The sequence below is a fragment of the Oreochromis aureus genome, linkage group 7, assembly GCF_013358895.1.
Source record: "Oreochromis aureus strain Israel breed Guangdong linkage group 7, ZZ_aureus, whole genome shotgun sequence".
In the NCBI taxonomy this organism is placed as follows: domain Eukaryota; kingdom Metazoa; phylum Chordata; class Actinopteri; order Cichliformes; family Cichlidae; genus Oreochromis; species Oreochromis aureus.
Window position 1 is genome coordinate 23347432 of NC_052948.1, and position 18269 is coordinate 23365700.

Below are 18269 nucleotides of genomic sequence, written 5' to 3' on the forward strand. Positions count from 1 at the left end.
GGTGTTTTTGAATTCAGCCCCCCGTAGGCTGATCATTTTCATTTCTACCAAACTGTTACCCACTCCATGTCAGTATAGATATCCAGAATGATATTTGTTCACTTTGTGATCTGATGTCTTTACAAAGTGTTACTTTAATTTTGTTTAGCAGTAAATATCTATAACAAGAATAAAAGAGCTATACATCGCCCAGCCCCAACATATATTCTTAACATGCACCCTTTGAAAAAAACACTAATGCACACATATAAATACTTACACCTCAAACAAAGTGGAACACAGTGCATATCTACATGGCTAAATGCATTCAAACAATCCAGAGTGTCTGACACAAACCATTAACCAACCTAAAATACAATACACTACCTGCACAAGCACTTTGCATCTACACACAAACACACACCCAGAATCCCTCCTTGACCTTAACTATAACCTCCCACAGCTTGTGAGCAGCATGTGGCCGTACTGACAGGCCAACAAGTGAACAAACAAAAGAGCCATTCCATATTTCATGAGCTACCACGAAAATACAATGACAATGTGTGAGGCTTGAACACAATAGGAAAAAAATGCACTGCAGTCTTGCTTTGACAGTTTGTCTATTAATGCCTTTTCTCTGTTCATTTTCATACACCACGACTGGAGATGCATACAGTATGTATCTTGTGTGGATAACAGAGCATGTACATGTTATAACATTAGCTACAATAAGCAGCTTAGATTTGTCAGGCTCCTAATTCATAAGAAAATCTGTCAGTGTCGATATGCCTCATGAACCAACTAGGACAACTTTCACACTGTTGCACAGGCTTCATAGCCAATAATGCAAATAAGCCTATAGCTGCCAATATTCCACCAGCTATTTTACTAAGCTGAAATAACTTTATGGAAAAAGGGGGGGGCCTATAAAGTTTATCAGCAGGTTTATCTTTAATGTTACTCCCACTTTTACAGCAATAGAAATGGAGAAGTGAAAAGACTGAGAAAAAAAGGACCGAGCTCTCTTTTTTCTAGAAACATCTCAGGCTGTTCATCTGGGTACTTTTTTTAAACTTCATTAAATGCAAATGTTTCAAAATGTACTTGTAATTCTTTGCACTAAAAAGCAAGTCAAAATTTCAGAGGTGTTTTCAATTAGTCATTCTGCAGCGGTTTTACTGGTCAGCCCACTAGATCCAATCGAGCTCTCTGCGGTTGACAAAATGAAATGATTCGACACCCTGATTTAATGGCTTTGTCCTCTGCCTACACTCGACCTCTCCGTCAAGTTTTGTTAAATTTAGCTTGGTGGTTTTCTCTAATCTTGCTGACAGGAAGTCAGGGGCACTCTGAAAGTGCAGATCTCCACTAGAGCCAATACCCAGCCTGCACAACAAAGAAAAATGAGCCACATCGTACTGAAGAGGGTTCTTTCTTTGGCTGCAGTAGTTTGATGAAACTCAGCCTGGTACTTTTTCACAAAAGTTCTGTTGACAAAGAAACAAACCTGACACAAGGCTCTCAGTGTAAACACATCCTCAGCAGGGATAAATACGTTGAATTAAATGTTTGGGTTTTTTATATTTAGTTTCACAATTTTTAATCTTTAAAGAGATGATCTGCTTAAGCCATGTGATTCATGCATCGCAATCACAGTTATTCATCAGCTTCTTGGCTACCAGCAGACTAGCAATGCCTACTCATAGCCAGTCACATGCGCACAAGCACAGCCTTTGGATTAAACTTATTAAACTTTAAATGGCTTATTGTGGTCCACCCGCACCAATGCAGTGTGTCAATGCAGATCAGTCCACCACCACCACAACTCACTCCTCTGGGGTCAGCTTTTTCCCACTGGTAATTTATTATTACATATTGTGGTGTGTATTTATAAAAGATTTATAGAAGGTTTAGTGTGATCTCTATAGTCAGCACGTCAAAAATACAGCATGGCCTCAAAGTGTTGCCACAAAGTGAGCCGATGTTTTTAGATCAAAACTCTAAAAAAATATTAATGTATTCGTCAAATTTGTGCTGCCTGTTGTGACACAAACTCATACACCAGGAAATATTCTGAATTTTAATGAGCGTACAAATTATGTCTGCAAAGAGTGCAAAATTACATGCAGGAAAGGCGGGGAGGGGGAAAGAACAGGAGGGGGTCTTGAGGGAAGGTGTCGGTTGTTTTCTGATGTGGCAGATGAAAAATCAGCTCCTTTAGCATAACAACTTCTATGTGAGCGCCAAGAAACTCTGCACTGACCCAGAGATACCCGCCCAGTGCTTAAGGCAGTCAATTAAAATTGTATGATCAACTGTGTCAAACGATGCACTTAGGTCTAAAAGGATTAAGACCGAGCAATCTTCTGCATCTGCTGTTAAAAGGAGGTCATTTCTTACTTTCATAAGGGCTTTTATGTACACCACACAGCACTTCACATTTAGAAAAATAAGGCTGGGGGTAAAAAAGAAAAAAAAAGGCAGATGTGGTATGTTGATGCTCTTAAAATATCTCTATGACAAACTTGTCTTTTTAGTAGAACCCAAGATGAAATAACCAACAACAAGCGAATCATAGACATCAAAAAAACGTGTGATTCACCGTGGCCATCTGGCCCTATTTTGTCACAAAGCAACGAACAAATGGGATGAGTTCAGAATGGAAACGCTGGTGAAAAAGTGGCACGAAAACTTGTCTTTTATTTAGAAGAGAGAAGACGTACATCTCCCTCAGCGCAAGCCATGAATATTTCAGTCCTAACTCAACTTCGCCCCACACAGAGCAGCACCCGTGCCTGCGCAAACACACGCTAGTACACAATAACAAACACACGGGCGCGCACACATTAACACGGATAAGTCAGCTGTTAACTTACAGGTCAAAGCGTAGATTCTGTCTCTCCTCGAAGAAATAGTCAAGGATGAATTTGCGGACAAAGTCGGGGTTGAGGGTGTTGTCGATGACTTCTGTCCTACCAAACTAGAAGGGAAATGACACAGGCGATATTTTATTACTGGGAGCAACAAGGGAGTGGGACACAATGACACTGACAATCTGAATCATATAACATACAAGCACACCAGCTACATGTCAGTCACATGGTCACATGAGATATTGTGTGTGCTATTTGACTTGGGATAAGAAGATGTTTTGTGAATGGAATCAAATGAGTGTTTCCCAAAACTGTGCCTTTCTCCTTAACTGTCGGGAATATCTCAATGCAATGATGGAGCGCAGCAACATAAAGTTACAAATCCCACGTCTGAAAACATGTCTCATATTTATAGTCTCATCTTGACAATTTTATGACCCACGCGCAAGTAATTCAGCCATCGTGGGCTGAATGTCGACCCGACATGTAGTTACATTTCTCGGGAAGTGTGTGTCAAGTTACGTGGAAAGTTACAGCATAGATTTATTGCATTAGTCCAAATCAGGCCATGGTCTCACTGACACCTGAGAGAGGGCCTGTAAGGATCTCTAGCTCACATAGCACTCGCTAAGCTAGTTTAATTACACAAATGGATAAATATGGATGCACACCAAATGACAGCAACATAATTAAACATTTTCATGCTTTCCAAAAAGAAATGTCTGCACATAACTGTTAAGATTCTATCATTAACACAAGAAAATGCAAGAACAGAGTGAGCTTGGTTAAATTTGGTCAATTCAAACTAACACAACTGTCCCAAAAACACCATTACTAGCAATTGTTTCATCATTCAACAAATGGCCCAAAGGCAAACTTGGAAAAAAAAGGATTTAAACAGCTTTAGCGTGACTCACTGAAAAGCTGCACTGCTGCCATTTATACACAATGCCTTCACAATCCCACCGCTGTACTCACCTCTCTCCATTCCCTGTTGGCTATTCCTTGAGTGTACAGGACACAAACTGTTGAATTAGAAGCAGGGAAGGGAAAAGAGACAGGAGACGGTCAGATTGACTGAAGGGTATTTAACAGTGAACAAAACAATGCTAAGATGTCAGCTGAGAGCTAGTCCGCCCCTCCGGACCCCAGCATGAGAGGAAAACTCCCTAATTAAATGTCACTCGAACTTTTGCCTTGTAGCATGGTGATATTTCAGAGAGGAGAAGAGGAAGGAGGGAAGAGGAGGATGAGGATGATGGTGCTGGGAGCGGTGAGTGTGTGAATGCAGGAAGGTCCTCCTTATTGACATTTGAGTATCTTCATCCAAAGGAGTCTTGGGTGTTTTTTGATGAGTGACCACTTGTGGGAAGAGAGCGAGGCAATCGGGTAGCAATAACATGACATATCATTTGGATTCGAGCAGCCGATACTGTACTTACACCCACCTGTCGTCTACCAGCGCATAAAAACTCGGTAAACCTCTGAGCTCACACACTTGTAAATTTGTTTGAAGAGTGAATAGTTGAATGGTGGAAAACTAATGCTGACAAAGCACTTAAGCTATGGATACGTTTTCAATTCCAACAGCAAAGCTATGAAACAGAAAATGAGGTCATACCTCAGCAACTGTTTTGTGTACTGACACGGCGATGAAGTTGACCAAGTAATGGAGCATTACCACAGAATTTTAAAAATGCAGACTGTATATAAAAAGTTGGATGTTGTGTCCGGGTCTGAAAAATGAAGCCGATGTGAAAGTGGCATTAACTGGCATTCCTTCTAACGGCCAGCAGGGGGAAGCTTCTCTGTTTGCACAAAGACTTTTGGTTGCACAGAAGTCGTTAAACCACCCTCAGTTGCTTTTTGACCTCAGTAAATGCTTTTCTAATGATAAATAAATATAATGTATTTTCTCCATTAGATTCAAAGAGAACAACGAAACAGTTTATGCATTAAGCTAGGCCTAGCTTCTGGCAAGTCACCAATTGGTATGTCACAAAACCAACACCAACACAGAATTAATTTAATTTATTTTATTTTATTTAATATGCCTTCAGCTGACACACAACTCTACACAGTACTGCTGCAGACGGGCGGGGACACAGCCCCTCCCCTCACTAGCAGCTGAACACATAAACAGCAGCGCAACAAACTCGGCAAAGCATGTTAAAGACTGATGCCCCAGTTTTTATGAGGAATTCATTGAGGGCCACTACAGCTCCCGTTTTATTGTTAGTGGTTTAACTATTAGCAATATTGTATACTGGCTAACAATTAAACAAAAACATTAATGTTAGAGAAAGATGGAGTTCTGCCCAACTGTAATATTCACAGAAAGTCTCTATTTAACAAGATAACATGATTATTTGTGTCTAAAAAAGTTTTTCTTGACTCTGACAAAAGTCAACCAACAACTAGGCAGAAACAGTGGCACTCTAACGACTCTGTGTAATCAAGAATGAAAATAAGGAGTCAAGTCACCAGAAGCTCAGGAAACAAACAGGATTGGCACAGACCAGTATTGTTGTAATCCTCATTTTAAAAACGATATGCCTCTTACTTTCATTTTTTTCCCTCATGGAAAATGATAGGGAGTATGCAGTCGGCCCTCTCATCACTGCTTACAGCTACATTTCCTCTTCTCATTTCATGTGCTGAGTCAGGTCTCTCTTGCAAATGAGAGCTTGGTGTCAGTGAGATTACCTACCTAAGTAAAGCATATATCAGCTATATAAACTCTGTAAGAGGTTCACTTGCACCAACAGCTCTTAGATTCAAAGGTTCATAATACAGATAAGATAAAATATAGTAAAATAAACAGTTATTTATATATAATGAAAGTATACATATTTATTAATTTGCAGTTTCTGATACTTTCTTGATATCATCAAGCATTAAGGGTGAAGATGGAAATAAATACGTCTAAAGGACTGAGGCTTCTATTTATAAAAGATTAAAAACAAAAAGGTCCTATCAGAAAAAAAATAACTGAAAAAAAGCGCAATCAGACAGACCAGAGACTTATTTTTGTGACATCTGATTATTAAAGCAACACCTTCCACTGAGACGGCTTGCGTTATAATTAACTATAGCATTAATTAATTGTAAATTTATGCCTAAGTGAATGCATGAGCTGTCATCAACTGATGATATCACATGACTAGTGCAATCATGTATTCATTAGCATTCGTGGCCGTTAGTGAACATCTTTGTTTTGTTAGCTTCAAATGAAGATTTAGAAATCTTCCTGCGACATCAGGTTAGGTTGATTTGCTGATAAAGTCCCACCCACCACAAAACTGACATTTTATCATTTAGAATGGAATTGAGTCAAGATCAAGATAAACTATTAATAATAAAGTTTTGTAAATTTTATGGGGTTTTTCTCCACCTCACAAATTTCACACTGAATTTGAGTGCAAACTTCAAAAAAACATGTCCTAATTTATTCCCACCTCCTGTGTGGCTGCAGAAGTGTTCAAACTTGCTGTGTTTTGGCAGTCTGTCAGTCTGTAGGCTGTATAAGTTGCATAGTGTACAGAGTGCCGTGAGCTAGGGCTCAGCTGGTTGAATATACAGTCATCCTTTAATCTTGCTATGAAGCACCGGATGACACATGGTCTCCATGTGAATGTGCAGAGAAAAAAAGCCATTGATCATACACAGGGTTCGTACGCCTTTTTCAGGGTCAAATTCAAGCACTTTTTAAGCACTTTCAAGGTCTCTTTTCAAGCTTTTCCAGCAAATCTCTCACGTATCAAAACTCTCTCTCTGTCTTTCGCTCACTCGCTCTCTCTCTCTTTCGCCGGTCACTCCTAAAACTTCCCCCTCTTCCCAAACGACCAAATTGCACATGTTGCCATATCATTTTTTGATTGGTCGACATGGTACATTTTTCCACCAATAGGGAAGGAGTGTTTTTTCTTTTTCTTTTTTCACTCACAAGCAAAGCGTCTTTGCTAGCGCTCTCCATAGAAAACGCCGTTTTTTACCGTTTCTTCCCGGAGTAAACGCCACTGTTTTATTAAAAACAAAAAACAACGGTTTTACGTGGCCTATCAACACAGTTTAAACACTGGTATATAGCTTGAAGTCCGCACGTTCGACCCAAGTTGAAATGGAGACTCTGGGTCGACCCCAGAGGGTTAATCAGAAAGCCTTAAGTTGGCTAATTATGTATCGGGCTAATGTTTAAAGCTTTCACTTGAGTAAATTAACTCATATCACTGCTAAGTAATGTTAGCTAAGTTCACAGCATATTCCATAATAGCGCTGCCATACTGCATCACACTCAGTGCATTTCAATCATTTCTCCAGCGAGTTTGATAGCTAGCAAAATAATAATCATAATTTTAAAAAATTGCATGCGTAACGTACACGTACTGGAAAATTATTTACTAGGACTCACCTATCATGCGACTGGAGAGCGCAAACTCCGCCACTGTCGTTTTCCATCATACACTCATTTAAACAGCAACCTACAGGTATGTTAGCGCACTCATCCCCGACTGGCCGAGGGAGGGGCGGGGTCACATATTGAAACAGACGCAAGGAAGCCCAGGCAGGGAAATTTTGCTTTTACATTTTGCGACTCATTTTTATTTCTCTATCTGATAAGAAAACTATTTAATCAGATAGTTATTTGTGGTGAATGAAATACAGTTACATTTTCAAGCACTTTCAAGCACCACATCTGAAATTCAAGCATTTTCCCAACCTTGAAAAGACAACATTAAAATTCAAGCATTTTCAAGGATTTCAAGCACCCGTACGAACCCTGCATACACCCGTAACAATACGTCCTCGCCATCAGTACTTTTAACTCTTCCTTAATTAAGGGGGGGAAGAGATTGACAAAGGCACCACAGATGCTGCCTTTTTTAAAGTAAACAGTTTGATAATGTTCCCGTCTTCTTAATGGGCTTTTCCCAATTGTCGAAACAGTGTGATCAAAGCACATCCACATTCACGCACCATGGGAACAATTGCTAAAACACAAACACACATAAAAGCACACAAGCATGCACCAAAGAGAAACACTGGACTGTTGTTCAGTTTTATGAGCTAATATGAATATGGTACGTGAGCTTGCCCGAGGCGCTGGATGTGTGCGCTTTTGTGTGTGCATGTGAGTGTGAGCGTGGCTCTGCCGATGCGGTCTAATGCTGTGTGACTGGGGCCAGTGCTGTCAGCAGAGCAGAGACATGGACGCAGCACAAGTGCCTCCTTGCATAAACGCAGGGATGCTCATCCTCCTTTCTCACTATCTGACATTTAAAGGTCCAATCCGCAATTCTGGAAGCTCATCAATTATGGGTTCACACACCACCAACCAAGGAGAAACGCTAGTGCTTGCTGTGCAGCGCTCAGGTGCTAAAGTGCTAATATTTAGGAAATTCAGCTAAAGAAACGGAGGATAAACAAACCACGGATGATCAGAGGTTAAAAAACTATTTTAACTTTTAAGATTTCATGTAAATGTGGAGTATTTTTTTTTCCCCCAATCGTGGTTATTTTTAGCAGGCTGTTAACAGGCATGAGTGTCACAGTTTGCTAGTGAAAACAAAGTAGGAATGACAGATGAAAACAACAAGGAAATGCATTACAATCCCTAAGCCTGTCTGGGCACGTGTGTCTGTCTATGAGAGGATCTGTTCACAGTGTTTAGGACAAACAAAGCTATAGAGTTTGTCAGATATTGTTTAGAATCACATATTGTCAATTCTTTCCATTATGGACCATCATAACAATCATCAACAAGTCATTGCCATCTGCATTTGATGATTTGTAAATGTCATCAAATGCATATTTGGTAATCCAACTGTCAGTCAAAGCGTAAATGCCTTAAATCATACTCTGCTTTGTTGTGTATTTGATTTTAAAATTAGACATAATTTAAAAAACAAACGTTATATTTAAGGAGACTTGGAACTAGTGAATGAGATCATCAAGCTTCGACTGAGATCAAGGGAACCAAACTGTGGTCTGTTCCTTGGACTTCTATGCAATCTGACTTCTTTTTGAAACCAGAGGTGTCACCTCTAGCTAGCCGTTACAAAGAATCCAAGTTTAAGGCACTTCCTCTTTGGCTTCACTTTTCACAGGAATAAGCTACATCTGTCCCCTATCAAGGACGTCACAATACAAGAATTTCAAACTTGATATTAGTGCCAGTTGATACAGAGGAAAATTGATACTTGAGGAGAAAAAATAAAAAAGTAAGAGAAATCTTTTTTTTTTTTTTTTTTTTAGAGCAAGATTGGAACAATAGCCAAGCAGCCGTGACTAAGGAAAGTATGAAGTAGGTTCCAGGGTCCTTCTATGCCACAAACGATTAAGCTTGTGGTTAATATTTACATTTTAACCACCTAGCTTAATCGTCTCTTATGTTTTCCCGTCATTATTTTCATATTGGCTTAACATAAAATATTCCCCGCTGCTGGTACTGCAGTTTGCTGCAGCTTCTGCATGCCGGTGGGCCACAATACTGGGTTGTGCTGGGGGTTGCCGACTGGTCTCTAACCCTGTGGCCTCTAACCCTATGTAGACAAGCTTATTGAAGGGTCAAACCAGTATTTGCTCATATCTTCCTTTTGTTTGTTTTCTTTATATTTTACAGGAATTGCTTTAAACTTTTTGACATAACAATAGTCCTAGCCACCCACCAAACCTCAAAATAGGAAGATGCAATTGTACCAACATTGCTCGTCTTTTCTAAATAACAAAAATGCACTGCAGTACTTATGTAAGAAAAGCAAGCCTTTGTTGTTCCCCCAATTAAAAATTCTATAGGTACATCTGAAGATGACGCCTGTATTCCTGCTATTCACTAATATTATAAATGCAGCATAGAAGGACTCTGGGTTCAAATGCGACAGTGTACGAGATATGAAGAACAAATACCACCAACATTAATTTCCATTTTTGAAGCAGCGTGTCTGTTTGGTTATCTTGTTTTCACTGGTGTTGATGTGACAATTCATTTCAGTCAGTAACAGAAAAGAACGAAGTTCTGATAGAGAGCCTGTGTGTTAACAATTTGCCTAAACATAAAACCCTTCTTTGAAATGAGAAATCCATTTGTTAAAAAATATTTTTTTTAAACTTCAATCCCGCTCTTAATGTCCGTCTACTGAGGCAAATCGCTGTTGGATTGCACACTGGGCCTTTAAAAACCACTGGACCAGTTGCCAAATTGAACCCCTGCTATCAAGTGAGTGAGGAGTGTGTATGTGTGCCGTTTAATCTGTAGGAGGGAAGCGGCTGGTTTGTGTGTGAAGATGATCTGGTTCCCCTCACTCACATTGGGAGCAGAGAACAGTGACGAATACGACCCCTGACATATGCAAATGTCTACTGATTCACACAGGCGAGGCAGAGTGTGTGTGTCCATGTGTAGTGCATTCAAGCTGTGTTTGTACAGTACCAAATCTGCCTGCATGTGGTGGATGTTTGTCTGCGGTTGTGTCTGTTTGCCTGTAGAATTTCAAATCCACCCGCACACGTGGATGAGATAGTGCGTATATATGTGTCTGTGGATTTGTGTTAGGTCTGCTGGGAGCTGTTGCACTGATCTGTTTGTGTGCACATGTGTGTCACAGAGAGAGTGATAAGAGACAAGCTTACTTGGATCTGACTTGGAGAACGTGTCTCTATCCAGCAGGTTCCTAAAGAAAAGAGAAAGACAGAGAGAGAAAGAAAACAAAGACTTCCATTAACGTAAAAATTAATTACACAGCTGTCCTACTTCAACAAATAAAGAGCAACTACAAATTTATTACATCATTAAATTTTCCTTAATTAGCTCCCATTCTGACCCCGACAACTTGTTTCTCAGAATCCTCTGACGACTTGATTAACAAAAGCCATTTCACCCGGTCACACTGCAGCGGTAAAAATCAAGCTTGAAGTGGAGCCCATTTATATTTTAAACATACAGGAAAAACAGCAGAAAAGAAGATGCATTTTTCACTTTTTGCACTCTCTCGGAGTGCCAGAAGCAACTGTGGAAGCTGCCATCAAATTTACATGACATTCCCGGCACTGCACGGGCACGGATAAATGCACTGAAGAGCTCCATCACAGAGCAGATGCTCGGCGCTTCTGAGATATCCCACAGTAAGACAGCTCTGAAGGAATTAAATATTCAAATGAAGATGACAAGTTGCAGATGCCTAAGACCTGTGTATAAGGAAATCAAGAAGCAGCTCGAGCTCAGAATAAGGATAGGGAGACCTGGCGTGTTACGTCAGCAGAGGTGGGGCATTTGTGGTTTTAACTGTGTGTCAGTTGCTTCACAGTGTCCTGAGGTCTCAGGAGGAGGTAGTCAGAAGTCCAACAACAACCCAAGGGGCTAAAACAAACCCTTCGCTTATTCCCTCAGCTTGTACTCCTGCCAAATGTTACATTAGAACTTCATAAAGCTTTCATTGAGCAAACCAGAAAGGCTAAATAGTACGAGTAGCCTGGTCAACAGTATTTTACAGCACCACCCAGTTTCCAGCGTCTTGCACAAAATGTAACTCAGATTCTTGATAATGCATAAGCTTACTTGGCTTTTTATGAATAATATTTTTAGAAAAAAGTCAAGTCAAGTTATTATGCTAAATTCCTTGTGTAGAGCTCTCTTACTGCGTGTTGTGATACAACATACGGCATCTTTACTGCATGAGGCTGTAATCGTCGCATCATTGCATTTCTCACTTTGCCCAAAAGAGAAATATTTCCTTATTACTAAAATCAAATTTGAAGTATTTTGTAGCATTTCATAGAGAGCATAACAGCCGTGGGAACAACAACTTGACCCCCACATTTCAACTTTTTGGTATATTGAATTTATTTGCAGAAAAACCTTTTGAGTTTAATCTCAAAATTTTGACTCTATTCTCAAACTAGACAATTTTTTGCATAATGTGGGCTCAATACTCGCATGATCAGAAGAAGATCTAAAACCAAGAATCAGTGTAACAAAGAGACACAGACAGATTAACGCTTTTGTCTATAGCAAACAACCGGGTTTGTTGGATGGGATTGTGTTATCTGCATTTTAAAAGAAAAACATAGTTTAAAAAGTCAATAACAGCTTTTAATTAGCAGAGAATTAGAGCAATGAAATACTACACATTTCTAAAGTGTGTGGAGTGGCAAATATACAATAAGAGACACTATAAAAATAAATACAAAACACGTCACACCTACACAGCAATCCCTGCATCATCTGACAGATTCAAAAGGACGATGAGCTCAAGCGTTTGCGCTGTCTCAGGTAGTGAAAAGAAAAAAGAAATGAAGTTTTTAACAGGCTTCTGGGGTCACGATCCACTATAAAATGGTCATCACTGAAATCTATTATTACTGACATGAATTAAAGCTGAACTGAGTCATAGCATGATTGCTGAGGTCAACTGTAACGTGCACGTAAGAAACAAAAATCAGATTTAGACTCTTTATAAGAAGGCCGTTGTGTGGTGTATGAATTTAAACTGCGATAATCACAGCAGCACGACTTTGTCCATATTGTGCATGGCTCACAGGGAACAAAAGTTGAAGGGGAAGAACGGGGAGAGAGCCCGCTGCTATCAAGCTAGCTGCAGGGTGAGCACTCTGTCACCCATCCTGTCCTGTGTGACAAGCAGCGAGTGACTTGAAGCCATTGATGGCTAGTGATGTATCTAGATCAGGCACTCGTGTTGTGCTGATCCCACTGTTACCCAGATGGTAAAGCGCTACGCTCTGCTACTTCTCTGTCAGGGCACGCCCACTGGCCCTCTGAAAGCTTTGAGATGTTAAATAAATGATAATAAGCGATGGAACTGAGCCTAGTCATATCGGGGATGTATTTTATGACTGGCAGATAGTCTGGAAGATTGCGTAGGAGTGAGAAGTGGGCAACTTCACCTGCCAAATGAGATAAATGTCCAATAAAGAGAATAGTGTACCCGATTGTCTCCCAGAGGAGTGCGCGTGGAGGCAGGAAACAAGATGCAGTGAAGAAAAAAAGCAGTAGGAAAAAAAACAGTGTCTCAAGAGTCTAAGAAAGACAGCACCAAGGTGTGTGTGTGTGTGTGTGTGTGTGTGTGGAGGCAGACATACACACACTTCTATGGACACGGTAACCTCCCTATGATTCATACACACCCGAGGGCTTCCACCTGCCCCTCAGAGAGATGGGAGACTCTTTAAAAAGCCCTTTCCTGCACAGGCAGCCGTGCAAACGTCTGGGTGGTCAGAACAGAGTGCCTCGTAGTTCATCAAACATTTACGCTAGCAGTCCCTCCTCAACACCAGAATTACATTTGAAATCCCGCCAGTTACGTAACAGGCACCTAAACATGGCAGCTGGAGCTTTAAATACCTGCATGTGCGGGTGGGATGGGGGACTTCCATCTTTTGAGAGCATCTGGGAAGAAATTTTCCTTCAGCAGTGAGAGTGCTAGCCTGGGGAAATCAGCCAGTATTCTTTTTCTAATGGCACACGTGCATTTCTAACCAGAAATGATGTTGGGGGTTTTTAAAGCAAAGTAAACATTTTCTACCATATTTAAAGCGTATAAAATGGTAAAAGTGTTCACAAGGCAATGTGGAAAACCTTCCTCTCCTCAGGAAAAGCCCGTTCCCACAAATTCTGATAGTTTATCTGCTTATTAATCACCTTCAGATGATGGTTAGTTTCAACAAGGTTCTGGGGGTTAATGTTAAGGATGCAGATGTTAAACAGATACAGTAAAAAGAAAAACTTGGTCAAATTCAGTCGAAAAGCGCACGTAGAGTTTGAGGGACCACAGGGCTGTCACAACATGAGATTTTCACTATAACACACGCTGTAGAATCTTTTATGATATGGATACAAAATAATCAATATTTATTTTGGGGAAATTTTACAGTCAAAGTCTGTTTATTTCTGTCTTACCATGCCTTTTGAAAGATCTGTATAATTAGCTAATAACTGCGTAAACACTTCATTACCACTCTTTCAGATTTCATTTCATCTGCAGTTGCCCATAAATTTTCTTATCACTTGACAGACGTGATCAAAAATGAGTTGCTGTAAATACATTCTGAAAAACAGAAAATAAGAATACATATTAAGGATCAATTTTATGACCACTATTGCAATTCATCCAAAGGTAATTACAAATGATCAGTCTGGAGCGCGGGTTACTAGAATGAATGATATTTATCAGTCGGCGACTTAAAAGCTTTGTAAATGCCCCAATTCACATTAAAAAAGTAACTTATCACACAGTCATGACATGAAAAATATTTACTATTTGGAAAATCCTTTTGAACGGCAAGAATAAAGACTATTAACATGATATTACGGATTCTGTATTGTGCATAAGATTTAAAATACGTCCACGCTTCTTTAGCAGTATCCTACCAGGCTACTTCCTCTTAACTGTGGACCTGTTATGAGACGAATGTGAGTGCATACATTTTGAGGTTATGGTTCCCCAGTGTGACTGAAAGTATTACTCCTGGTGGAGTTGGCACCAACCACCCCCAACTCGGCTTCATATGAGCCAAAGTAGCAAGAAATCTTCCTGGCATTCTCTTAAAGTCAGATACCATGCAACTGCGGAGTGGGCGGTTACTTTTGTAGCGTAACCTCACATAAGCACTCGAGCTTGCCATCTGCCTTCCAGGAGTGTGGAGTGTTGTTTAGAGCAGCAGCAGTTGTCTGCAGAGCCGTAACATCAGTTAATGAAGAGGTTCCCACGAAAGCTGCTGTAACCAACAGCACAAGCTGCTAGGAGGATAACTCCAGATCAATACAGTCAATTGAAGCTACAGCGATTACTCAGCTGGTTTGATCAGTTTAGCCTTGAAACACCTGAGAAACTCTCTTAACTATGAACGATTTTCTCAGATTCTGAGAGGGAGGGTTTTTGTATCTTCAAGGGAAACTGATGTTCACCCAATAATGAACCACAAGATTCCTGCTTTACGAAAAGAAGCCACAATTTGAGTAGTCTGTGTTAGTTTTATAACATAATTACAATAATAGGTGTTAAAGAAATGATGTAAAATGTAAAATTGTAACTATGGTGTTGCATTGTTACAGTTTAAATATTTATGTAAACTACACAGTTCCATCCATCCTCTTCTTTTTCTGCATCTTTTGGCATTAATTGTCTAAAGATGTTAAATCATATAAGAGGAAAATTCCCCTCAGGTGAACATACTTTATGAACAATGAACATATTTAAAGTAAACAAGAGATTATCATAGTTATTATATAGTAATATGGTAATAAATGAAGTAAATTCTTCTTGTAGAAAATTCCTTTGTTGTGTGCTTCATTACTAATATTTTAAATGTTGAGCTACCACTAAAGAGAAAGCTTTTTACAAACTAAAGATTAGTAAGTCTCCCAAAACTTTCACTTTAAGCTCCTCTTGTTACAGAAGGAGATTTTTAATGGCTATTATAAAGCAAGCAAAGCCTATTTTGCTTGCTACGAATGATAAATCCTCTATAATGATCATCCTGAAGGATCCCAGAGTTTGTTTGCACAACCTATGGGCCATAGCTACACTTGACTGTGGTGGATCATAGAAGGAGCAAAATGAAAGGTGAAATTTTTATAGAGCTTCAGTGTAGGCAGAATGTCAGGCTAGACAGGTGGGTAAGGAAAACATGGAGTTTAATATGGACCCAGACTTTTCAAACAAACTATTTTCTCTCTCTTCAAAAACAATGACATGGTTCGAATTGATCCAGTATTAAACAAGAGTGTTATAGATGATAGATGGAAGATACAATTAACCTATGACTTATGAGGCTGAAGAACATGGTCAATGCTCTTATTAATGTCTTTTAGTGAAAGTACAGTTTCTCTAATGGTGAGAAACTGATTTTTGGGGGGGGTCAAAGATAACAGTCTTTTTAATGCAATTAGAAGGCGGCATTTATATCTCCAATGAGGTTGCTTCAAACCAGCTTCAGTCCAGTAATAATGCAGGAATGTTGCTACCTCAATCCAATACATGTACATTCCTGCTATGGACCTTTGTAAGCTGAACTATGCATTTGAATTGGTTCCCTTGTCATTTATGACAAGAGATAATAGAATAGCTGCTGCCATGACAGCACCCTACTTTAAAAAGATGGTTACATTTTTGATCAAAGTCCTGGTAAATTTCCTTCAAGTGAAGGTCAGAACCTATGTGGCAGGTACTACAAAGATTTATGCCTTCAGTTTCTTGTGAATCTGCTGTGAAATGTCAGGTTTTATGTCCTCTCAGGTACGATTTGTACTTTTGTTTTTGTGTTTTTAAAGCCCAAAGATTCCAGCAGTTTAATCAGGAGCTAAACATTAATCTGAGGTTATATGTTAATTGTACTGACATTTTTTATAGGCTGCACCAGAACCTCTAAATGTCATTTGCATAATTACATTACACACATGCTACATTATATTCTATTTTTAGCCCATATATTTTTGATAATGGCTTATGATGGATCTGCCAAAGAATCTGTATTCAAGAGGCTGAATCGGGTCAGTCGGTGCACTTAGCAACACTTGTTTCTAAGACCGGTCGAGAAAGAGTATTCGTTTTTGTCAAGAGCTCCGCCAATTTGTTGAATAACCATTGAGACAATCAACAGAATATTAATGTGCAATCATTTTAAGGATTATAGTTAATTTTTAAGCAAAAATGCCAAAACATTCAGACCCAGCTGAGGATGCCACTGTGAGGAATGATTTTCTGTTTTCCTGTTTCACAGTAAACTGAAACCTTTTCAGGTTTTTTGATAGACTTTTTGACAAAAATAAAATAAATACAATAATTGATAAATAACTGATATATGCAACTACACTGATCACAGTTTTTTTATCCGATTCTTTATTTTTTTCCTAAGTGTGACCTGCCAACACCAATTTTCTTCCGAGAAACTATAATTGACAGAATATACAAGCAAAAATAAACTTTTCTATAATGCAAAATTGCGTTTTCATAATAAAAGAAATGAAACTTTACAGTTTTCTTTCTCTGAAAATAAACTGCTCTGCTAGAAATAATTACAAATAGAAATAATTAAATGAAAATGACTTGCTGCTCACCTTTACTCGATATTTTTAACTAAAACAGGCTCGTGCTTATATAACAAAACAAATTTCAGTGTTACTAACATGATTTTCCATTGCTTTTATTGCTTCCCCAGATAACACGACATCGACCTTTTTCTCCACAATGTTTCCTCATATAAGCTTTTTGATCTTTTTCATACCCAAACTCTCATCTTGCGGCTGGCTCTGAGTTCTGGACAGCTTTAGCTTTAGTCTGTTTGCATTTATTAGCCCTGTTCAGCAGGGCGAGGGCGACATAAGTGTCTGATTAGGTTTGTTATTATAAAGTTTTTGTGATGGCTCTCCTGCAAATGCCGTGTCTTCACTTACAATGAGGAACTCCCATGATAACCACATGTTAGCTTTTGGCGATAAGCGTTTGTGCGACTGCATGTCATACAAACATGAAAGGGTCCAAGTAATTAGACATATGTGAGGTTGGCCAATCGGTCATAGAGCCATCAGGGAATGCTGAAAATCCAACAATTCCAGTCCCTGGCCAGTTAATCGCCACATCTTTAGTTTTTTGTCTTATTTGGTCTGTGATCATCGATCTGGTCATCCTCTTCGTCATTGCTATAATCTTTTTATCATCTAAGAACAAAGAGACAGTCATACATGCACTTTAACAACACAGCCCATGTAGATACAGGTGCATATCTGTATATTATCTGAAGAGGACTTTTAATGGATTTTACTAATAAATACTATATAATGTATTTAATATTTACAGTCTGGAAGTAATGCTTCTTAGAACTTAGATTACTGCATAAATCTGCATAAAAATCCTCTATTGCGCTCAGTAGAAAGGCATCAAATACTGGACACTAATCAACATGATGTCTTCAAATCTGTCCACAGCAATCACGCAGATGCAGGAAAGTGGCTGTGGAAAAGATGAAAGCAGAGGAACAAAGGTGGGGGGGTGGTGGTTAGTAATGTGATGGAGGCATGTCGGCTCTCAGAGGTAACCAGCTTTACCTGGTTACCTCTGAGAGCCGACAGCTGTCTGGTGCCTTCATTAGACCAAATGACTGCTTCAAAAAACTCATTAATGCAGCCACTCAGCATGACCCTTCCTGCAGTTAGGACTCGCCACCTGAGACCAACTTGATCTGTTGGCTTTGTGCTCTTTGCTCCCTAAATCCTTCACAATTTAGGTGGAACGGAGCAAAGAAACAAGGTAAGGCAGGATGAAGTGAAGCAGAGGGGAAACATGACATTAGCTTAGCCGGATTTCATTTCATTTAGCTTCATTAGAGTTTTATTTGAGCTAGAGATTTAATAGTAATTCTTTAGAGCTAACTAGCAATCAGTGGATCTAAGCGGCAATTAAGAGG

The 18269-nt window shown here is 39.4% G+C and overlaps 1 protein-coding gene across 2 annotated transcripts in view; it reads right to left on the reverse strand.

Moving 5' to 3' along the window:
• LOC116314023 (copine-8-like) overlaps positions 1 to 18269 on the reverse strand; it is a 76319-nt gene that overhangs the window by 52149 nt on the left and 5901 nt on the right. Inside the window, exons 2-4 of one of the 2 annotated variants that reach the window (XM_031731906.2) lie at positions 10482 to 10522; positions 3831 to 3877; positions 2856 to 2959 (exon numbers count right to left, since the gene is read on the reverse strand). In XM_031731906.2, coding sequence (XP_031587766.1) covers positions 2856 to 2959; positions 3831 to 3877; positions 10482 to 10522 — 192 coding nt within the window. Of the gene's footprint in view, positions 1 to 2855; positions 2960 to 3830; positions 3878 to 7263; positions 7434 to 10481; positions 10523 to 18269 lie in introns of those variants that run through there. The other variant, XM_039615924.1, reaches the window with a different exon arrangement.